Genomic DNA, 22,560 nt, shown 5'->3' on the forward strand with positions numbered 1-22,560 from the left:
TGGGTCTCAATGGGTCTGACCAGGCCCTTTGGAACCTACCATGTGCTGTGCACAGAAGGCCCCAGAGGCAGTCATTCATGAGGGCCACAGAGCGTTTTCTAGCCCAAAACGAAGCCTCAGACAATAAGGAGAGGCCCCAGCCTGTGAACAGCTTGCCAGAATGCATCCCTCATCACCTGGAATTCCTCCCCCATCACCTGGGCACCCCCCCCCCACTTCCTCTAGCAACAGTCTCATAGCTGGCTGAGGCAGGATCTGATGGTGAAGAACCTGGGTGAGAGGAGGGAACGCTGGCGAGGAGCCGGCTGCTGGACAGCTGCTCTGAGGCTGGCCAGAGTGGACCCCTGCCCTTCCTCAGGTGTGGGCCACCTTTCGCTCCGTGATTCTGAATGTTTGGTGCTGTGGACATGCTGTGGCCTTGGAGGACGCTCATTCAAAGGCGAGCCTTCTCCAAGTGGGAGGCCAGTGGGTACTGGCAGCATGGAGGGCAAGAACGGCAGTGTGGAGACTCCGTCGGTTTCTTCTGCAGGAGCATCTTGCCAGCCCACGGCTCAGGGGGAATGCTATTGGTTGTATGGGACGCTTTGGGACAGGGAGTCCACCAGCGCCCATCAGCCAGGGTCTGCAGTGTCCGGCCAGCCCTGCCGGGGCTGCACAGGAATGCATGGCGTCTGCTGGTTCAAGGTTCCTGCCGAGATGGCTGGTCTTGCTTCTGGTTCCCTCAGAGAAGCCCTTCAGGGCCCCAGAGGTTGTGGCTGCTCTTCCTGGGGATGGGAAACAGGCCAAGGCAGAACCAGCAGGCACTCCTGAGCTCATCTGCAAGACCCCCACCCCCACATCCTGCACTCAAGCTCCCACCCCTGAGCCCCAAACCCCCAACTCACATTGATTACTTTCAACCCCTGGGCAGACTTATCTTCAAATTATGTACTATTTCCTTCAGTTTCAAGCCTGAGCTCCTCTCTGACATGCTGTGTGAGTTGCAGCCAGGTGTGCCCACTTCACACTGGGTTTCGAGCCTTCACTTTTCCCTGGGGAAGTCAGTGAGGCACATTTTTGAGAGCACTGGCAGTTTGGCAGCTGTCCTTGGCCTTGGGCTGCCCCGCATCTGTTCAGGCTGGCTGAGCTGGACCGTTCAAGCCTGGATACCTCCGTATGAAAATGCCCTGCCCCGCTTGCCTCAGTCCTGCCACTGCCCTCCCCCTAGCACAGTCCTCACATCAGGGGCAGAGGGTGGAGATTTGGGTCTTAGGCTCTCCTGAATGTGGCCACAAAGACACAAGCCTGTTGTAAAGGTGGGGCTCAGCAGTGCTGGCCCAGGGGCCCCCACTTCCAGTTGGTTGCAGAGGAGGCCATCAGGCATCAGGGCCAGGAAGCTGCAGAGGCTTTCTGGGGCACTTGCAGAGGGAGACCCCTCCTGCTGGCTGTGAAAGTGAGGGCCAGAACTCCTGACAGGTGATCCCAGAGTCTCAGCCAGCAGCAGGGCCGAGGGGGGGCTAAGAGTCCAGCTGGCCCCTGTGTGCAGCCTGCAGGGGCTGGTCCTCCGCAGAGGCCCGGGCCTGGGCATCCAGCCTGGCAGGCTCCGCCTTGAGCTGGCTCAGGTCCAGGATGCAGGCTGGGCACCTCTGGTCCAGTGGGCCAGCCACGGAGGGCAGGCCACAGATGGCAGGCCACACTGGGGAAGCTGTTAGGATGTTCCTGTTGCAGAATGTCAGGGCCGCTGGCCTGAGTCTGCCCACAGAGCCCGCTGCCTGTGTTCTGCCTCAGGGGCTGAGCAGCAGGGGGTTGGCAGTCTGGGTGGATCTGCAGGGCTGCCATCTGGGCCACATAGCCCGTCAGGGTGAGCTCTGAATCCAGAGAGTTCCCCCCAAGACCTGGCCTCCAGGGGCCTTGGAAACACCCCAGGTTCCCAGGCGGCCTGGGCTCCTGGGAGCTGGGCCAGGCAGAGGGGTCTGGGACCTTGCTTCTGCTGGAGATGCTTGTTGTCACGGAGGCTGCTGACTCCACCGAGGAGAATGAGCCTTCAGGGCAGCCTTGTGTCCCTTCTCCCCCAGAGATCCACACGCACTCCAGAGAGGGGTCCCTGGATGGAGAGCTGGGCCCCTGCTCGGCCCCCGCTAAGACCTCGCTCACTCCAAGCGGGCCCTCGGGACCCGAACACGCCCACAGCTCCCGCGTGCTCGGGGCTGAGCTCACGGTGGTCCTCCCTGCATCTAAGGCCCGGGGCCCTCTGCCCTCCAGCTTCACTGGGCCTAGGCCCCCCTTCTCAGGGGCGGCTGCAGGTGTCTGCGCTGGCTCCCCGGGGGCCGAGGCAGGGGAGGCGCGGAGCTCCGGACCCCGGCGGAGCCAGTTGATGATGCCCATGGTGATGGCCAGCTCGGTGTCGCAGAGCTTCAGCAAGCACTCCTTGCCCCTCCAGGAGCTCTGCAAGAAGCTCTGGCTGAGCAGGTCGGGGCCCGGGGCCGGGGCCAGATTCTCCTCCGCCCCCACGTGGAAGCTGCACATGGACAGGGGGGCTCCCAGTGCCGGCCCCGACAGACTCTCGGACACGCACAGGTCGTCATCCGGGCTCGGGCCCGCCGGGCCCGCGGCGGGGTCGTAGAAGAGCTCGTAGAGGGCGTCGCCGCTGCAGCTGTCCCGGGGGAAGGCGGCGGCGGGCGCGCCCGGGCTGGGGGCCTCCTTCCTGTCCTCCTCCAGGCCCGCTGAGAAGGAGTCGTAGTAGCCCTCATCGCTCGTGGACGCCGATCCCGGCCGCTCGCTCCTGGGGGTGCCTGTGTCTACGGGGCTGGCTTTGGAGTCGCTGAGGGTGTCCCTGCATGGGCGCAGGGGCAGCTCGGCGAGCCCGGCCGCATCGGGCCTGGGCTGGTCTGTGGGAGCCCCCCGGGGGCCTAGCAGGGCGCGTTGCTGCTGCCGCACCGAATGATTCACGCGGTCCCAGAACCTGGCGAGGTCGGCCATCTCGTTCTGGGCCGGCGACGCCAGCTGCTCCACGCTGCCCTGGCAGGGGCCCCTGGGAGCCCTGCTCTCGGGGGCCTGCGGTGCCCGGGCTGGGCTCCCTAGGCCCTCATTCAACTCCAGGGATGGCACTGAGCTCTCATCTGCAAAGATCTCCCCGCACCCAGTGAGTGAGTCAAAGCTCTTAAGTGAGGCCACGTCCTCACACAGGGCCCTGCAGAGGTCCAAGGAGGACTCGGGCAGGAACTCGCTGTCAGACAGGTCCTGGCACAGGCCGTCCTGGCCCCAGCCCCTCGCCCAAGGGGAAGGAGGCTTTGCCTCGCTGCCCTCCATCTTCTGATGGGCTCTCAGGGGAGGACAGGCTCTTCCCCTTGGTTGCCAGCGAGGCCAAGTTCTCAGTTTTGTTTCTGCGAATGTGGAATAGGTTCCGAAAGCACTTCTTGGGTCGTTTCAGGGAAATCCTCTTCCTTGGGATGCTCTTGGCCACGGCGGGCACAAAGGGCATCTGGGGCACAAAGTGGCGGTAGTCAATCATGCGCTGGCTGCTGGCGGGCCCTGGGAAGCTCGCGCTGCCCACCAGCTGCCCAGCAGCTGCGGCTGCCCTGCCAGCCCCTGGCACACTCTCCTGCGTCTTGCTCTTCCGCACCAGTTTGAAGGTGGCCCCACAGAGAGCCGTGGCCCCCGCACCGGCATCTGGCTGTGTCCCCTTGTCGGAGCATCTGTCGTATCCTTGGGTGCTGGGGCTGACCTGGGGGCCCTGCTCGCTGTGGGGCCGCTGCGCCCCACCTGGTGAGACTGACCAGGGCCCTGCCTCCTCCCTGGCCGGGGCAGTAGCTGCTGGGTCTGGGGGCTTCTCGTGGGAAATCTGCAGGCTGGATTTGATGAAGGTCTTTCCTCTCTTCAGCTCCATGCTGCAGTGGCCCTCTGCTGTGGAAGAAAGTGGGAGGCACTCAGTGTCCAAGATAGAGGTGGGTGGTTCTGGCAGACCGGCACCCCCTGCTCACATGGGCGTGGGCGCTGAGCTCTGACATCTGAGACTGGATCCTCCATGGAGGCAGGGGAGAGGGAGACAGGGACCACTCCACCCACACTTGCTGCTCCAGCCTTTGTAGACAACTCATGCTCAGAGAAGTTACATCACGTGCCTAAGGGCACAAAGTAGGAGCCAAAATGAGAGAGACTGGGGCCTGCTGCTCCTGCAGCTGTGACCTTGTGTCTCCCTCAAACATCCTCTCAGAGCTGAACCTGGCCAAATCAGATGCCCATTTCCAGGGCCGGTCACTCTACCAATAGCACCATATCCTCAGGGGAGTATCATGGCCCTTCTGAGTGGATGGAGCAATGGATTCAATAAGTAAGTTGCTTCCTTCATGTAAGAGACAAAGCGAGAGGGAACTCGAGCCTGATTCCTGGGCTGGGGGCAGTCGGCCATCAGTGGGAGGGGAAGACACAGTCATGGCCCTCCAGGACTCAGTCTACACAGAGGCCACCAGGCAAGGCACAGCCAAGCACCTAATGCTGCCCACGAGCTTAGACATGAAGAAGAGAGAGCATCAGCGGTGGAAGGCAAGAGAACAGAGGCAAGCATGAGGCCGGGAGCAGGCAGACTGGCTGGCACAGCACATCGTGGGCTGGAAGAGCAGGTGGGTGTCATCTTTTGGGCACAGCCTAACTGACAGACACTGATACTGGGCGCACCATCTGGAGGTTTCTGATGCTCAGTGTGAGTTCAGTGGGAAAGGGTGCTGGAATTGCTTACTGATGTCTGCCCTGGGGGGTGGGAGCGGAGAGGATGGCAAGAGTGTTAACAACTTGATCGCCCTGGCACAGCTGATGGGTTTGGCCTTACACCTGAATCAATGAAGAGCTGTGACAGTCTTCTGAGTGGGTGGGTGGGAGCGGTGGCATAATGAAGTCGGTAGTCTACAACCATCTGACATCTGAGTGGACAGAAGAAATCAGGAGAGAAGCTCTGAGCAGAGAGGACTCACAAGAGGCACCTAAAATGGCGCTGAGTATGTGGACCTAAGGTCTAGGTGGAGGCTGCAGGCATCAGCATGAAGAAGAGGGGTAGAGTCATAGGGTCTTTCAAAGGAAGAAACACGGGGATTCAGCAACTGAATAAAGAAAGAGAAGCAGGCCAGAGGCTGTAAATGCTAAGGCCTCAAGTCATGCCACAAGGGGGTCAATAAAAGGGGGAAAAGTCAAGGAAGTGGTGGGGGGCAAGAGATGAGCGAGGGGGAGGAAAGGGCCTGCTGATTTGGGGGAGAGGAGCAAGAGCCTAGTTGTAAACGTGTTGCCTTTGGGGTGAGTCTGGAGACCCACAGAACCATGTGAAAAGCAGGCAGTGATGAAGACCACCACTGAAAACCCCCGCATCCTCGCGCATGGCCCTCAAGGCATCCAGCACCCTTGCTCCATCTCTCCTTGGTGGTGAGGGACCTTCCAGTCTGCCCTCTGGCAGCCTGGCCAGGGAGGGATTAGAGAAGAGAGTTTGGGGTTGGTTTCTTTGGCTCTCCATCCAGAGTGCTCCACAGGGAGCACCGGAATTCACTCTCCCTCAGTTCACATGCTGTGGGGGAGGCATGGAGCAGTTGTGCAGGCAAGTGGCTCTGTCCACCTGTGTGCCTTTCACACCCACAAAGAGGCCTCCCTCCAGAGAGTCTCAGAAATGCTTCAACAGGAGGACTCAAGGCAGGAGGGGCTGCCTCCCTGCCCAGCTGGCAACATTAAAGCCAAAGAGAGGGGGTGGAAAAGTTAGCACTGCAGAGGCTCACGGGGCCAAGTGTCACCAGCCTCCACCCCACTCTACCCGTGGGCAGCACTTCCTCCCCTGCAGAGGGACACCTGGGACTTTTGGCCGGAGGACAGAGAAAGAGCAGGCACCATGCCAGGGGAGCCGCAGAGCCCAGGCTTGGCTCTGACCGCAGCTCAGCTGTTGATGGCCGTATCCTGGACAGTGGGTCAGTCCCTCAAGCTGTTTTTCTGCCTCCTGCCAGGTGGCGTGTGCCCAAGCCTTTCCCACCCTGCACCTGTAGACCCCATGTTCACTCCCCACAATCCTCTGTGGCCTGGATAAGCCCCCCTCCCGCCCCACCCCCATCCCAGCCCTGATGAGTTTGGTGCACATAGCACAGCAGTTACTATCTGGGTTTACTACTCTAACTCTCATTTGACGAAGGAGAAATTAAGGTCCAGAAAAGCCAATGGATTGGCCAAGGTCACAGAGGTGGTAAGTGACAGAACTAGGATTTGAATCCAAGCCTGTCTGATACTAAACCTGTGCTCCTAAGTGTCATGAACATGCATGAAGCAACTGGGCAACCCCCCCCCCCATGGGAAATCTAGAAATCCAAAAGTCAGTGTGTTTGGGGGAGAAATTTTGGAAAACATAATGAAAATGAAGATTAAAAGCCAAAGAATAGCTCACACAAATTTAGAAAAATTGTTACTGAAGGGAATGGAATTTCCATGGCAAAAAAATGTGGAGATATTCATTATGAGATCTCTACTGCACATAATCTTTTCTGTTTTAGAAAAAATCTTTTTATTACCATACTCTGGAAAATAACTTCAAGCAGGCATGATAAAGACTATTTCACTGCATGCAGAATTTTGCTACAGGAACTTTGTTGCAGGAATTTTATTACAGTTTCTTAACAGGAACTAAGATGTTTATTTGATATTGATCTCGATAAATAAAACTACTGGTTTCTTAATTCTTGGAACAGCTCACTGAGTTAAAATCATGAACAATTGGGAATTTCATCACACTCTGAGCCTGGACAGTTGTCACTGCTAAAGATGGCTGGACCCAGTGTCACTAATATCGTCAGCTGGTTCCTGAGCTCACTTGGCACTTTACCCGTGGCTGGGACAATAAGTACAAAGGTCCAGAACGATGAACCAGAGACGTGCAAAATACTGGAGCAAGCAGGTGAAATCCAGTGTGTCCAGCCCAGTCAGTTTCCATGTTAAAATATTTGATCAGATCCTGACTCTTTGGAAATGTGGGGTCTACATGTGACATGAGTGAGAACTCCCTGAGTGGTCAGAGTGCCTATTGCCCAACTGGAGACAGGCTGAGCAGTCACCTTCCCTGACAATTCTCAGGGACACAGTGGGATTTATCTGATCAGCCAGGTGCTAGCGCTGTCATTTCCGGAGGGCAGTGGCCATATGTGTCCAGGTTCTCAGCGACAAAACTGCACACTCTGCTTTGTAACCCTGTGGCTAAAGACCCCCTGAGTGGAGCCCACCATGAAACCTGAGGGATATCCCCCCACCATGTGCCAGTCATCAAGGATGAGTGACAAGGGCCAAATTTCCGTGTTAACAGATCACTCCAGTGGTGGGTGAGAATGTAACATAGGAGCATGTGTGGGTACACAAGAGGGCAGGTGAGGAGCCAGAGGAGGGTCCAGCAGAAAGAAAGTGGTGGAAGAGACTTCCCACGTGTGTGGGAGGCGTCTTACACAGAGCATGCACACGCATATGGACTTACTGCAAATTGAGCAAATGAAGTAATTCCACTTGCTGTTTTTCTACCTGATGACTAACTTTAGCTCAACTGCCTAGAATTTTCTTTTCCCTTTGAGAAGGTAATTCTGTGCCTTTCTTTCCCTTTTGAACATGAAAATGACTGGGCATTTCAGGGAGCAAAATTAAAACCCTGGAGTTACACGTATGCAACAGAAACAGTTTGGAAATATAAAAATTTTGACTAATAGTTTTGGTATTTAACCGGCCTTCCCCTGCCCCACCCCCAATATCCAGGAAAGTCACAAACATGAAATACAAAGGGGTGAATGGTGGTAAGACAGCCTCTGAGAGGAGCCCCGCCCAGGGACATCCTGGACATTGGGGTGGAGAGGCTATGTATGGGGCAGTAGTTTATCTCTGTGAGAGGCTGCCTTGTCTAAGTCGAAATCTTCCGGATGGATAGAGTGAAGGCCATTGTGGGGAGGGACAGCCTCTGTGTTCTGGGGTGAGTGTGGGGTGGGGAATGAAGCAGAAATAGAAGCTGCAGTGAGAACATCACCAATTCATCCAACCTCCACATTGGGGAGACAAAGGGACCTTTGGGGAGCTAAGGTCCTGGCCCATCTCCTCTAAGAGAGTCTCTGGGAGTTCCTGGCCTGCCCAGTGGAGAGAAAATGGGTCTCTAGTCTTATCTGTCCTTTCCCAGCCCCCGTATCCGCGGGAAGAGGGTTCCTCCACCCCTTCCCTAGCCCAGACCTTTTAGGTCTGGGTCATCGCCCCCAGACCCACCACCACCTGCGCAGGGCACCACCGAGTGGATAGAGTACAGACCCTGGTTCCTCCACTCAGCCCTCCCATTGCGCGAAAGAACGCACAAAAATTCCCTGATCACCCCCTTCCCCCGCTCCAAATCTACATCCTCAGGGCTTTGGCGACTTACCGCTCGGGCCCGGAGTGTCGCAGGCCTTGGCAGGGCCGGGAGCCGCGCCCGAGCTCGAGCCCTGCGCTCAGCACCACGGTCAGCTCCCGGCGCCGCGCGCCCCCGCCGGGCAGGGGGAGGCCGAGGGCCTGCGCCCTCCCGTCGCCGCCGGAGGGGCTGGGCAGCCGCGGCTGGGGGCGGGCCGACGAGGGTTAAGCCGCCGGAGGGCGGCGGGGCGGGGGCGGGGCCGGGCCGGGCCGGGCCGGGAGCCAGTCGGCCGCGGAGGCGCCCCTGCACAGCAGTGGGTGAGGTGATGCGCGGGCTCGGCTGGGGGCCGCTCCGGCTGGGCTGCAGCCTCGGTGCGCCGCCGCCGCCGCCCCTCGGACCTCACTCGGTCTTGCTTTGTTCGTGTTTATTCCCGTTTCTGTCTCCGTGCGTCCCTGCCTCCCCGCAGGGCTGTGATTTTGCATCCCTCAGGCCCAACCTCCCGTTCTCCCCAGGCTGACAGCCGCCCAGTCATCTCCCCTCGCCCCCGGCCGCATCCCCGAGCCGCGGCCGCAACTCCTTGGAGCTCACAGGTGTGGGTGCCCCTAACCCCGCAGCCCGCGGCGCCGGGGCACGTTCAACCCCAACCCTCTCGGAAGGGGCTAGTCACGAGTCCTACCCAGGATTCGGTGCGGGCGTGGAAGAAGGGGCAGGCGAGTTTCGGGATGCAGGGCAGAGTCTTCCAGAACCTTCTTTACAGAGTGCCTTTCTTGGGTCCGATTATATTAACGGGAAGGAACGAAGCGCTTTCCTTACAGGTACTCACTGGGTGGGGTCTGCTGGTGCTGTGGCCTGCCGCAGTCTTGGGGGAGGAGCAGGAATGTGGGGACTCTGTCCCCGCTGAGATGAGGTCAGGAGGGTCTGCAGGACAGGATTAAGCGACTCCAGGATGGCTCAGGGAGAAATGCCAGGAGCCTGGGGGAGAGGCGGAGCACAGGCTGGTGGGGCGGGGTAGGGGTGGTGAAGGGGCTGATCTCACAAGGCAGAGGTGAGAGCAGGCAGGGGGCAATGGGAGGAGGAAGGAAGGGGTTTCCCAGTCCAGGCTTGGGCTGAGGTCCAAAGGAGGTCAGGACAAGAGCGGATGCCGAAAGCCACTCCTTTCTTTGAGCCTGTTGGGTCCCTCCCTGTTTCCATTTCCCAAAAAAGCCCTGGACACAAGACGTCTTTCCCTGGTCTGGGACTGGCTTTGTCGTAACACGTCAGCCTTCTTTATCATCGGTCACCTTGAGATTGCCCCACCCCAGTCACCTCAGTCAAGAGCTGCACCACCGCAGGCCTCTCCTCTAGCGACGACCACCCACCACCTTTGGGTGAGCCGGCCTTGCAGCTGAACCGTCTTTCTACCTGGTGACTGACTCACAGTGACCCCAGTCGCCCCGCATCCCCCGTGTTGATGGTATAGTCCTCACCTTTCCTGGCAGTTTCTGGCCCCCAGAGTTCCCTGAATCAATTTTCCCCCATTAGGTAGAAACAAAGGTGGATCTGTGCCTCATCGCCACATAACCCAGAATCAAGGATAGGACTCCCGCAGACTCCACAGTCCTCACCAGTTAGAGTTAACAAACATTATTCTTCTCCTATTGTGGTCTCCCAAGGACTTTTTATATTTCTTAAACTTTTTGCTTTTTGAGGATGGTATGGGCTCAACTCCTTCCAATGAGTGATAATTGGTCTATTCAGTGGGTCAGTGGCTTGGGTTGCAGGACCCTTAAAAAGACATCTAGGGCCATGGGAGTTGATCTGGTGAGAGGCAGGTCAGAACTGGGTCCATGGTGAAGTGCGGTGCTCACTTTACTCTTTTTCTCCCATAGGAAAGATGTCTTTCTCCATGCTGAGCTAGCTGTCCAGGCTTGGGCGGGGGGCGATGTGATTCTACCTTCCCTACCTCCTCAGTGTGTCTTATGTTCTGTATTTGACTCAGGTGCTGTAATCCCTTACCTGGAATCCATAGCTCTTATGAAAGTATTTTTGTGTGCAGCTAGTTGTTCAAGTTGATATTTCTGGAAGGAGATGGGTACTAGAAATTCTTATACCACCGTTTTTCTTTCATTTGTCTTTTTGTTGTTGAATTGTAGGAGCTCTTTATATAATCAGGGTATTGATCCCTTATCAGATATATGATTTGCAAATATATTCTCCCATTCTTTGAGTTGCCTTTTAACTTCCTTGATAGTGTCATTTGATACACAAAAGTTTTAAATTTTGGTAAAGACCAAGTTATCTATTTTTCCATTGTTTCCTGTGCTTTTGGTGTCATATCGAAGATATCTGTCAAGAAACATTGCCCAATACAATGTTATGAAGCTTTTCCTTTCTGTTTTCTTCTAAGAGTTTTATAGTTTTAGCTCTTATGTTTATGTCTTTAATCTATTTTGAGTTAATTTTTTATATGGTGTAAAGTAAGAGTCTAACTTCATTCTTTTGCATATAGACATCCAGTTTTCCCAGCACCTTTTGTTGAAAACGCAGTCCTTTCCCCATTGAATGGTGTTGGCACTCCTGCTGAAAATCATTTGATCATCTATGTGAGGGTTTACCTCTGGGTTTTTGATCCTGTTCTATTGGTCTATGTCTGTCTTTATGCCAGTATAACATTGTTTTAATTGCTGTAGCTTTGTCATGGTTTACGTTTGTAAGCATAAAAACATTTATATTTAAAAAATTTATGTCAGGGATCTCAAGATTAGTTATATTTCTTATTCTCACTCTTATTAACAACCAGTCCATTAAACACTGGGAAACAAAAATTGAAAACTGATTTTGGGGGGCAAAATTTTATTTGGCTTTTAGAAATCACCTGTGTAGCAAAATGATAATGTCTGAGACTGGTTGAAACCAAGGGGTCATCTTTTCCAATAAGTGGGAATTTCTTCTGGTGGGAACTCTGATAGAGGAGCACAGATTCCCCACACTCAGCATCCACATGCACAAAACTGTTTCCTGATCATCAAGAGACCTTGTCAAACTTCATCTTGTCTCTCCCTCCTCCTTCCATGAAAACACTTGCCTCCTTTGGCCTCCTTGACTAGGATTTTATCTTCTCTACACCAGAATTTCTGCCACATCATCCACCCACCCATCCACTCATTCAACAAATACTTATTTGGTGACTGTTACATCCCAGACACTGTTCCTGGTGTTGGGAATAAACCAGATAAAAAGTTCTGCCTTCTTGGAGTTTATATTCTGATTGGGGGGACAGACAATAAATAAACAAATAGATAGTAAGTTGATTGGTTATAAGTGCTGTGAAGAAAAACACGTGGGCAAAGGGGCTAGGAAACCATCAAACACATGGCAAAACACAAGGTTGTTCATCATGTCATTTCTTATAATGCAGCCTAAAATTGAAAACAGCTTTTTTTTGGCCTCCAAATTGATCATAGTCAAATAAATTCGGCATATTCATATAGTGAGGAAATATGCAGACATTGAAAATATGTTGGACACCATATTTTCAACCTGGTAAAATATTCATGAAATATTTCTCAACAAAAAGCAGTCCAATAAAGTACATATGATCTGACTTTAATTCTGTAAAATAAATATATTCATCAAAAGGGCTTGAAGAATATATACTGATGCTATGATTGTATTGGGTGGTGAAATCATGAATGAATGCGATTTTTTCTAAGTTCTTATAAATCAGCATAGCTGACATAAAAACCCTATACACATGCACACACACATATACACACATGGTTATACACATTCACAAACATATGTGTATATATATATGTATATATAAATCTGGCAGACATTTAAGATAAATAATTTTAACAGTGGCTATTGATATTCTTAAGTATATTTCCACCATGTTATGTTTGTTATTCCCCATGCTTTTTTATTTGATTTCTTTCCTGCTGTCTGTTGAGTTTTTTTTTCTGTTACCCATTTTCCTAACATAGAGAGATTGATTTTGAAGCTAATGAAGTTTAAGCTTTTGAATGCCTCATTTGGATGGGCCCCATATAAATAAATATTCATTTAGCATAATATCCTCAAGGCCTATCCATGTTGCTTCAAAGGACAAGGTTTCATCTTTTATGGCTGAGTAATATTCCATTGTATACATACACCATATCTTCTTTATTCATTCATTCATTGATGAGCACTTAGCTTATTTTTATACCTTGGCTATTGTAAATGGTGTTGCAATGAACATAGAGGTGCTTATATCCTTTTTTTAAAACTGGCCTTTAAAATTTGAAACATTTGAGGAAAAAATAACTATAATTTTCTGAGCTATGTGTGGTGGGGAATTTTCTCTAACTAGTTCAGATGCATCTGCTCTATTATTACCAACATCATTTTTTAATTGAAGTATAATTGATTTACAGTGTTTCAAGTGCAGAAAAGTGAATATATATATATAATATATATATATATATATATATATATATATATATATTCTTTTTCAGATTCTTTTCCATTATAGGTTATTACAAGATATTGAATTTAGTTCTCTGTGCTATACAGTAAGTCCTCTTTGTTTATCTATTTTATATATAGCAATGTGTATCTTTTAATCTCAAACTCCTAATTTATCCCTCTCCTTTTTCCCCTTTAATAACCATAAGTTTGCTTTCCATGTCAGTGAGTCTATTTCTGTTTTGTAACTATATTCATAGCAGCACTATTTACAATAGTCAAGACATGGAAGCTACTCCATTGACAGATGAATGGATAAAGAAGATGTGGTATGTATATACAATGGAATATTACTCTGCCATAAAAAGAATGAAATAATGCCATTTGTAGCAACATGGATAGACCTAGAGATTATGATACTAAGAGAATAAGTCTGACAGAAAAGACAAATATCGTAAGATATCACTTCTATGGGGAATCAAAAAAAAGATACAAATGTATCTATCTTTTTGAATTAGTGTTTTCTATTCCTTGGATAAATACCTAGAAGTATAATAGCTGAATCATGTGGTAGTACTATTCTTAAATTTTTTGAGGAATCTCCATACCATTTTCCATAATGAAGGCACCAATTTACTTTCCCACCCAACAGTGTATGAGGGTTCCTGTTTCTCCACATCCTCTCCAATGCTTGTTATTTTTGGCCTTTTTTGATAATAGCCATTCTAATGGGCATGAGGTGATATCTCATTGTGGGTTTGATATGCATTTCCCTTAATAAGTAGTGCTGTTGAACATCTTTTCATGTGTCTGTTGGCCATCTGTATGTCTTTTTTGGAAAAATATCTATTCAACTCCTCTATCCATTTTTAAATCAGGTTGTGTTGTTGTTGTTGTTGAGTTGTATGAGTTCTTTATATATTTTGGATATTGGATTCTTATCAGATATATGATTTGCAAATATCTTCTCCCATTTGGTAGGTGGTCTTTTCATTTTGTTGATAGTTTCCTTCACTGTGCAGAAGCTTTTTAGTTTGATGTAGTCCATTTGTTTACTTTTGCTTTTGTATCCCTTGCCTGAGGAGACAGATCCAGAAAGATATTGCTAAGACCAATGTCAAAGAGTGTACTGCCTATGTTTTCTTCTAGGAGTTTTATGGTTTCAAGTCTTACATTCAAGTCTTTAATCAATTTTGGGTTGATTTTTGGTAAGGTGTGAGATAGTGATCTAGTATCATTTTTTTGCAGGTGGCTGTCCAGTTTACCCGGCACCATTTATTGAAGAGACTATCCTTTCTCCATTGTATGTTTTCTGAGCTTTTGATTTCACTCATATGTGGAGTATAAAAAAATAAACAAACAAACCAAAATTAATTAACAAGCCAAACCAAACACATAGATACAGAGAACAGTGTAGTGGTTATCAGAAGGGAAAGGAGTAGGGGGAGGATGAAATGAGTAAAAGAAATCAACTGGGTGGTGATGAATGGAAACTAAATTTTTGGTGGTGAGCACTCTACAGTGTATACAGAAGTAAAAATATAATGTTGCACACACAAAACTTACATAATGTTATAAACTTACATTACCTCAATAAAAAATAAAATAAATTTTTTAAAAATTGGTTTTGCATTACAAAATAAATATTCACTTTCATACCTCACTTTTGGTTATTTTGTTTTATAAAATTGAGTAACTCTTAGGCTGCACAAAAACTAGACCCTACCCTTTTGCTCTCCATTTTATTTTACTAGTTACCTTTAAATTCTTAAACAACATACTTAACGTTATGTATTTTTAGAAAAATCTAAAGTTAGTTGCCCCTCTTCTTCATGAAAGGCCAAGAGCCTTCACACTCATTAGCTCCTTCCAATACTTCCCTGCCACCTTCCATATATATTGTTACCTGTGATTTTTTTTACTGCTTGTTTTTACCTACAAAATAACTACTGTGATCATTGTCATGATCACAGTTATCTGTTTGTACTTTACATCAAGTGACTTTGCTCTTCTTTCTTTTCCACAGGGGCTCATGAATGAATAAAACACACTGCTGTGAAGTCTGTTCATTATCTCCTCGAACCCTGTGGTCCACGGAAGCAGTAGCAGATCCCTTCCCCAAATACTGTCCTAGTGGCTAAGCAGACACCTGCTGTCCTTGGCCACACGCTTTTCCTACATGACTGTTTTCCTCAGAAGACATCACTGAGAGGTCCCCTCTTCTTGGGGTTGCTGTGCAAGGACGTGGGCTGGCCCCGTATGCACCTGGCCACCATGCACTGGAGCCTGTGTCATGCACAGGTCATGACCATGTGGCATGGGATGGAGGGAGGATTTTCATAGGAAGAAGGCTCTCCACAGGGCCTAGCCAGAGGTAAAGGAAGAAAGATATCTCTATATGACACCCTGTCCTATTTGGCTTCCTCCAAAATAGGTCCTGAAGATGTAAGTGCTGACAGTTTGTTTGGGATGTAATGCCAGGAAGCACTGAGAGTGAGTGGGGCCTGGAGGTGGCTGATAAAGGCTGTGATGTGCTATCAAGCCGTTTGCCTCTGTAGGGAGTCTGGAGTCACCTGCACCCAAGGCAAGGAGCTGGACCACATGTTTAGCTTTGAAGGATGGGGAGTGATGGTATCTTGATTGTGGTAGTGGTTCCATTGGTGTGTACATCTATCAAACTTCATCAAATTGTACATTTGAAATCTGTGTAGTTTACTGTACAGGAACCATACCACAATTAAAGTGTTAAAAAAATAAAATCATTAACCCCTGAAAAATAAATTACAATACAGACAATGGGTGTGGGTACTCCTGGCTTGTCTTGGGCGTGAACTGAGGATGCCCCCATGCCCAGAAAATGGCCTTACCTGAGACACCTAACAAACTTGAATTAATCTGTTGGTCTGAGGTCTTAACATTTGCAAACATTCTGATCAGCCCTCTTTGTTCACCCTGGGGTCTCACCCCGGCTCTCAGCTGAGCCTACGGCCCTGGGGTCCAGAGCCTCGCAGGGGAGGGGTCAAGTCTGGGGTCTCACTGGGGTCTCACTGCAGCTCAGGCCTCTCCCCTCCCGCTGGTGGGCAGGTCTGGAGTCTTCCCTGACATTCTCCCACTGCCTTCTGTTCTCAGGCAGGCTTGGACCTGGCTGTTCAGCCCTTCTGCGTTAGCTCCTACACCTCTCTCTCCCCATCTGCCTTTCTTCCCATCTTCCAGCATATCCTTGACATCTCTAGTCTGTGTTGTCCCCACTCATTCTCTATGTCCAGGTGAGTTCATACCTTTATTGAGTCCACTACTGCATTTTTGTGAGGCCTTGAAGAGGGCAGAAGTAAACGTGAATGTTAAATCTACTATTTTTATTGAGTGTGTCTCTTTTTTCCCCTTGGAGAACTTTCCATCCTTCCCCACCTCTGTGTTCCCCATATAAGCTGGATCTCCTGAAGAAATGGACAACACATAGGCTGCATCCTGCTGCTTGTGGAGTTAGGAAAATGGACCAAGACCCCAGAGGCTAAGAGATTGGGGCTTTCCCTGTGGTCCCCACCTGGCATCACCTGCTGAGTCCTTATGTGACTTTCCCCGAGTGGATGAACCCCCTCCCACCCAGAAGAGTGGGCAGTGGCAGAGTTCCTCATCCCTTCTGCCCCTAACTGGAGGTAAGGAGGGTGTGTTGGGTGGGCAACCAGGGTCTCAGGCACAGTGAGCCTTGGCTCTGCACAAAACCAACCTGTCTCTAGGCTCCCGTTCCAATCTCTGCAATGTAGGGTTGACCGCCCTACCAGCTCTAATGTTCTAAGGATGGATGTGAGACACCAGAAGTGGGAGGACACAGACTATTTTAAGACACCTCAGGTCAATACTCTGTTGTTCTCAGTCTCAATGCTGGCTTGAAAGTAAAAATAGCCCATTTATTTAACTCTGGTCAATAGACTCTGTAAGAGCAACTAAATTTTTCTTCTGACCCCATTCAACTTTGGAAACTCTGGGACAATCCCAGAGGCCCTCTGATCACTCCATCTTTGTTTGATCAGGTTACATCCATCTGCTGCCCCACAGGGCTCTGGTAATAGGGGCAGTCCTGGACTGGCTGTCAGGGACGAGCAAGGAGCTCTTTGAGGACGCAGCCCCTGGAGCAAGCCCAGGAAAGCATTCTTTCTCCCATCTCTGGTGACCCCTGAGGACATTTTCCAGGGAAACAGTCTTGGGCCTCTGCTAACCATGGATGGGAGTCTTGTCCTGTGCTGAGAGTCAGCAGGTGGTGGCTTGTGCAGGTTGTTCTACCTTAGGGGTTGCTTGCTGTAGCCAGGCTTCCTGTCTACCATGACGTTGGTCTCCTGCTTACCAGGTTGGGGTCTTGCCATCCGTGTGGCTTCTGGACTTTGTTCCCTGCAGACTCCCAGCCATGTTCCTGGAGTGGGCACACTCAGAACTGAGCCCTGGGCTGTAGAGAAAGTCCAGTGTGATCACTGCACTGAAGTTGCTCCCAGTCTCAGGATGCATGGCGCCTTCCAAAGAGCTGTCTAGTTTTGAAGACAAACTTAACCACCAAGAGGCAGAGTAAAAAATCATTCTTGTGGGCACCGTTGGGGGTTGACTGCAGGGGTCAGGGAATTTCCTGGAGGAGTTTTAGGAAGATCTGGGGAGCCCAGGGTTAGAGCACCATACAAAGTTGGGTACTGTAGGCAGGCAGATGGCATGAGCAAAGGCACACTGAGACAGGATGCAACCTGGTGCTTCAACTGGGGGTGTACAGTGTAGCCTCTCCTAAAATGTCACCTTCTGGCATATAACTCATTGGACCCAGGGGGGGGTTAAAATTATTATTGAAGTACAGTCCATTACAATGTGTCAATTTCTGGTATACAACACAATGTCCCAGTCATGCATATACATACATATATTCATTTTCATTAAAGGTTATTAGAAGATATTGAATATGTTCCCTGTCCTATGCAAAAGAAATTCGGTTTTTATCTATTTTTATATATAACGGCTAACATTTGCAAATCTCAAACTCCCAAATTTATCCCATCCTACCCTCTTCCTCCAGTAACTGTAAGATTGTTTACTATGTCTATGAGTCTATTTCTGTTCTCTAGATGAGTTCACTAGTGCCTTCTTTTATTCTTTTTTTTTTTTTTTAGATCCACATATGAGTGATATCACATTGTATTTTTCTCTCTTTCTGGCTTACTTCACTTAGAATGATGATCTCTATGTTGCTGCAAATGACATTATTTTACTCTTTTTAATGGCTGAGTATAAATATACCACAAATTCTTTTCCAGTCATCTATCGGTGGACATTTAGGTTGCTTCCATGTCTTGAGCCAGGAGATTTTTTAGTGAACACAACTACATCTTCAGCAGCTGCATTCAGTTCCTCCTCAGTGTTTTTCTCCATGAGGTCAAACATTTGGATATTTAGAACTCAATATAAAAAGAAGTAAATAATGACATCAAAAACATAAAAAGAGGAGTAAAAAGGTGAAGCTTTTATAGGTGATCAAAATTAAGTTACTATCAGCTTAAAATGGACTATTTTAACTATGATATGTCTTATGTAAGCCTCACAGTAAGCAAAAACCTAGAGTAGATTCACAAAAGATGAAGAAAGCAGAAATAGCGTACCACCAGGGAAAATGACCAACTTACAAATATAGTTAGAAACAGAAGGAAAGAAATAATAAAAATACAAAACAATCAGAAAGCAATTAATAAGAAAGGATTAGTGAGAAAGGAGATCTAGATGGCAGAGTAGGAAGACACTGAGCTAACCTCCCCACCATGAACACATCAAAAATACATCTAAGTGTGGAGTAACGCTCTCTGCAAACAACCTGGAGATTGGCAGAAAGGCTCCTCTAGAACCAAGCCTGCAAAGAAAGATGCACACAGAATTGGGTTTGAAGGGAGAAGAAGTGATCAGGTTGGGACCTGTGCCCTGGGAGGGGACACAGAAGAGGAGGGGATATCACAGGCTTGGAGATCCTCCCTGGCGAGTGAGGGGTTCAAACCTCATTTTGGGTACCCCAGCCCTGGGGTCCAATACCAAGAAGATGAGTCCCCTCGGCAGGTTTGAAAACCAGTAGGGCTTACAGGAGGGCTGTAGAACACCTAGACTCCACTCTGAAGAGCGAGCACACACTTGCTTCCTCTGGGGACAGGTGTAGAAAGCAGATTGAAACAACCTGGGCTCTGATCCCACTGCCCCCCTCCCAGGACTTGCCCCAGCCCACACCAAGAACTTGCCCTAGCCCCTGTAGCTCTGGTGCAGCTCCCAGCCATGGCAAAAACTGTCATTGCCAAGGAGAGTGTACACTTGGGAAGGATGGATCCGGCTCGGACCGGGCACTGCATCTAAAAGGGGTGACAGTGACCATTGCTGGCATACACATAGGTAGCAGATTGGAAAGTGTCTGGAGCTCTGATGGGTGTGCCAGGTCTGTCTCAGCATGTGCCTGGCCCACACCAGTGCTGACCCTAGGCTCTCTGGCTCTGGTGCTGCTCTCCACTGCGGCAAAGTTGCCATTGCTGGGAGGGCAGGGAGTGCACATTTAGAGGAAATGGAACCAGAGTGGACCAACCATCAGGGCTTCTGCTCCAGCACCTTGGGATATGTCCCCACTCCCACAGGACGGTGATGGTCACAAGCATAAGGAATATCCCAGTTCACACCTGATTGTGGCTGTAGACCCTCCATGTCCAGCCCCACCTCCCACCATGGTGGTAACTGCCAGCACACCCGGGGGGAGACACAGCTCATGTTCACTTCGGATCCAGCTCTCCCACCAAAGCCACTGGGCACATGCAGACTGCATAGTGATGCTCCCACATAAGGACATGACTAAGACGGAGATAGGTGCCTGTTTAACCTAATTTCACAGAGACAGAGAAAGTTAAGCAAAATGAGAATACATAGTAATTTGTTTCAAATGAAAGAAGAGAAGAACTGAAAAAAAAAAAAAACCCTAATGAACAGAGATAAATAATTTACCAGGTAAAGAGTTTAAAGCATTAGTAATAAGGATGCTAACTGAACAGGGGGAAAGAATACATGAACACAATAAGAATTTAACCAAGGAACTAGGAATATATTTTAAAAATCAGTCAGAGTTGAAGAATACAATAACTGAAATGAAAAACACACTAGATGGAATTAACAGCAGACTAGGTGATACAGAAGAATGTGTAAGTGATCTGGATAGAATAATAGACATTTCTCATTCAGAATAGCAAAAGGAAAACAAATTTATAACAATGAGATCAGTTTAAGGGACCTCTGGGATAACCTCGAGCATGCTAACATTAGCATTATAGGGGTCCCAGAAGGAGAAGAGAGAGAGAAGGAGGTGAAAAACATATTTGATGAACATATGATCGAAAATTTAGCAAAGCTGAACAAAGGAACAGATATCAAGGTACAGGAAGCACAGAAAGTACCAAACAAAATGAACCCAACAGACCCATACCAAGACATATCATAAAGAAAATGGCAAAAGTTAAAAATAAAGAAAGAATTCTAAAGGAATCAAGAGAAAAACAAAGAGCCATATGCAAGGGAACCCCCATAAGGCTATCAGCTAATTTTTCTGCAGAAACTTGGAGGGCAGAATGAGCAGCACGATGTAGTTAAAATGCTGAAAGGGAAAAACCTACAACCTAGGGTACTCTACCCAGCATGCTTATCACTCAGAATTGGAGATAGAGAACTTCTCAGACAAGCAAAAACTAAAAAATTTAGCAATACTAAATATATCCTAAAAGAAATGTTGAAGGGTCTTCTATAAATGGAATAGAAAGGTAAGATTCTATAGGAAATAGAAATCCCAATAAGAAAAGCAAATATGTAGTAAGGATCGAAAGTCACTTAAATAAGCCAGTACATAGATTTTTTTAAAATTTATAAGGACAGCGCTCCTTGATCAGCAGGTTCACAGGAGGCTGCAGCCAGGCTCGTGCTGGAACCAAGTTTCACAACCAGTATGACAATAATGTTACTGTTTGGAGCCCTCAGGGCAGGATTCATCAAATTGAATATGCAATAGAAGATGTCAAACAAGGTTCAAGCACAGTTGGTCTGAAATCAAAAACCCATGCAATGTTGGTTGCATTGAAGAGAGCACAGTCAGAACTTGCAGCTCATCAGAAAAAAATTCTCCATGTTGATAACCATATTGGTGTCTGAATTGCAGGACTTACTGCTGATTCTAGAGTGTTATGTAATTTTATGCGCCAGGAGTGTTTGGATTCCAGATTTATATTTAACAGACCTCTTCCTGTGTCTAATCTTGTATCTCTAATTGGAAGCAAAACCCAGATGCCAATGCAATGATGTGGCCAGAGACCATATGGTGTTGGGCGGCTTGTTGCTGGTTATGATGCTATGGGCCCTCACACTTTCCACACCTGTCCGTCTGCTAAGTATTTTGACTGCAGAGCTATGTCTATTGGAGCCCAGTTCTCAATCAGCTTGTACTTACTTGGAGAGACATGTGTTGGAGTTTATGGAGTGCAATTTGAATGAACTGGTTAAGCATGGTCTGCGTGCCTTACGGGAGACACTTCCTGCAGAACAGGACCTAACTACAAAGAATGCTTCCATTGGAATTGTTGGTAAAGACTTAGAGTTTACGATTTATGATGATGATGATGTGTCTCCATTCCTGGAAGGTCTTGAAGAAAGACCACAGAGAAGGGCACAGTCCTGCTCAACCTGCTGATGAACCTGCAGAAAAGGCTGACAAACCAATGGAACATTAAATGACAGACCAGTCCATATGTGGATTATCAAACATGTAAGAATGCAGGAATACATACAGAGGACAATAATCTATGCTTTGAACCAAAAGATGCAGAATGGTGGAAAGGTATGTTTTAGGAATCAGTCCAGAAGTGAGTTTTTTCCAAGCAACTTTACTGAAACCATACCATGGGGTGCATTTGTCTTTAAGAGGGTCTATATAATCATTTTCTAGAAAGTATAGCTATCTGTACCAATGTTTTTATATGGAGAACATAGGGTCTTTGTGGTTTTAAAGGCAACTGTGAATCAAAATTGTTTTACCTGCTGAAAAAAATTTATAAAACAACTGTAACTACAATAAACAGTAAAAGAATAAGCATAAGGATGTAAAATATAACAGCAAAAACACAAAATGTAGGGGAGGTGATTAAAAATGCAAACCTTTTAAAAAATGCAAACTTTTTATAATGTGTTTGGACTTCAATGATTGCCAGTTTAAAGAAGTAGATATAATTCTGGGTCAATATATGTGAACCCCATGGTAACAAAAAGTCAAAAACATACAACAGATACAGTAAAAACAAAAAGAAAAAACACAAGCATACCACAAAAGAAAATCATCAAGCCACAATGGGAAAAACAAAAAGAATAAGAAATGAACAGAGAAGAACTACAAAAATAACCAGAAAACAATTAACAAAATGGCAATAAGTACATACCTATCAATAATTACTTTAAATGTCAATGAAGTAAGTATTTCAATCAAAAGATATAATTTGGTTGATTGGATAAAAAAAAAAAACAAGGTCCTTCAACATGCTGCCTAGAAGAGACTAACTTAAGGAAAAAAGACACACACAGACTGAAAGTGAGGAGATGGAGGAAAATATTTCATGCAAGAAGGAAACAAGAAAGCTGGAGTAGCAATACTTGTATCAGACAAGACAGACTTTAAAACAAAGGCTGAAATGAAAGACAAAGAAGGACATTGTAAAATGATAAAGTAAAATTTGTAAAAATAAAAGAAGAGTATATGACACTTG

General features: G+C 48.0%; 1 protein-coding gene and 1 pseudogene across 1 annotated transcript; one reads left to right on the top strand and one right to left on the bottom strand.

Moving 5' to 3' along the window:
- Positions 1–939: 939 nt before the first annotated feature.
- On the bottom strand, positions 940–9,101 carry AMER3 (APC membrane recruitment protein 3). The gene is given in 5 exon segments (XM_032480816.1): positions 940–1,463; positions 1,465–1,667; positions 1,669–3,240; positions 3,242–3,882; positions 9,021–9,101. Coding segments are annotated over 4 exon segments (2,682 nt in total). The 5' UTR covers positions 3,866–3,882; positions 9,021–9,101; the 3' UTR covers positions 940–1,180.
- A 6,929-nt stretch (positions 9,102–16,030) lies between these two features.
- LOC102514508 lies at positions 16,031–21,534 on the top strand (annotated as a pseudogene).
- Positions 21,535–22,560: the final 1,026 nt, after the last annotated feature.

This window comes from Camelus ferus, chromosome 5 (genome assembly GCF_009834535.1).
Source record: "Camelus ferus isolate YT-003-E chromosome 5, BCGSAC_Cfer_1.0, whole genome shotgun sequence".
Taxonomy (NCBI): domain Eukaryota; kingdom Metazoa; phylum Chordata; class Mammalia; order Artiodactyla; family Camelidae; genus Camelus; species Camelus ferus.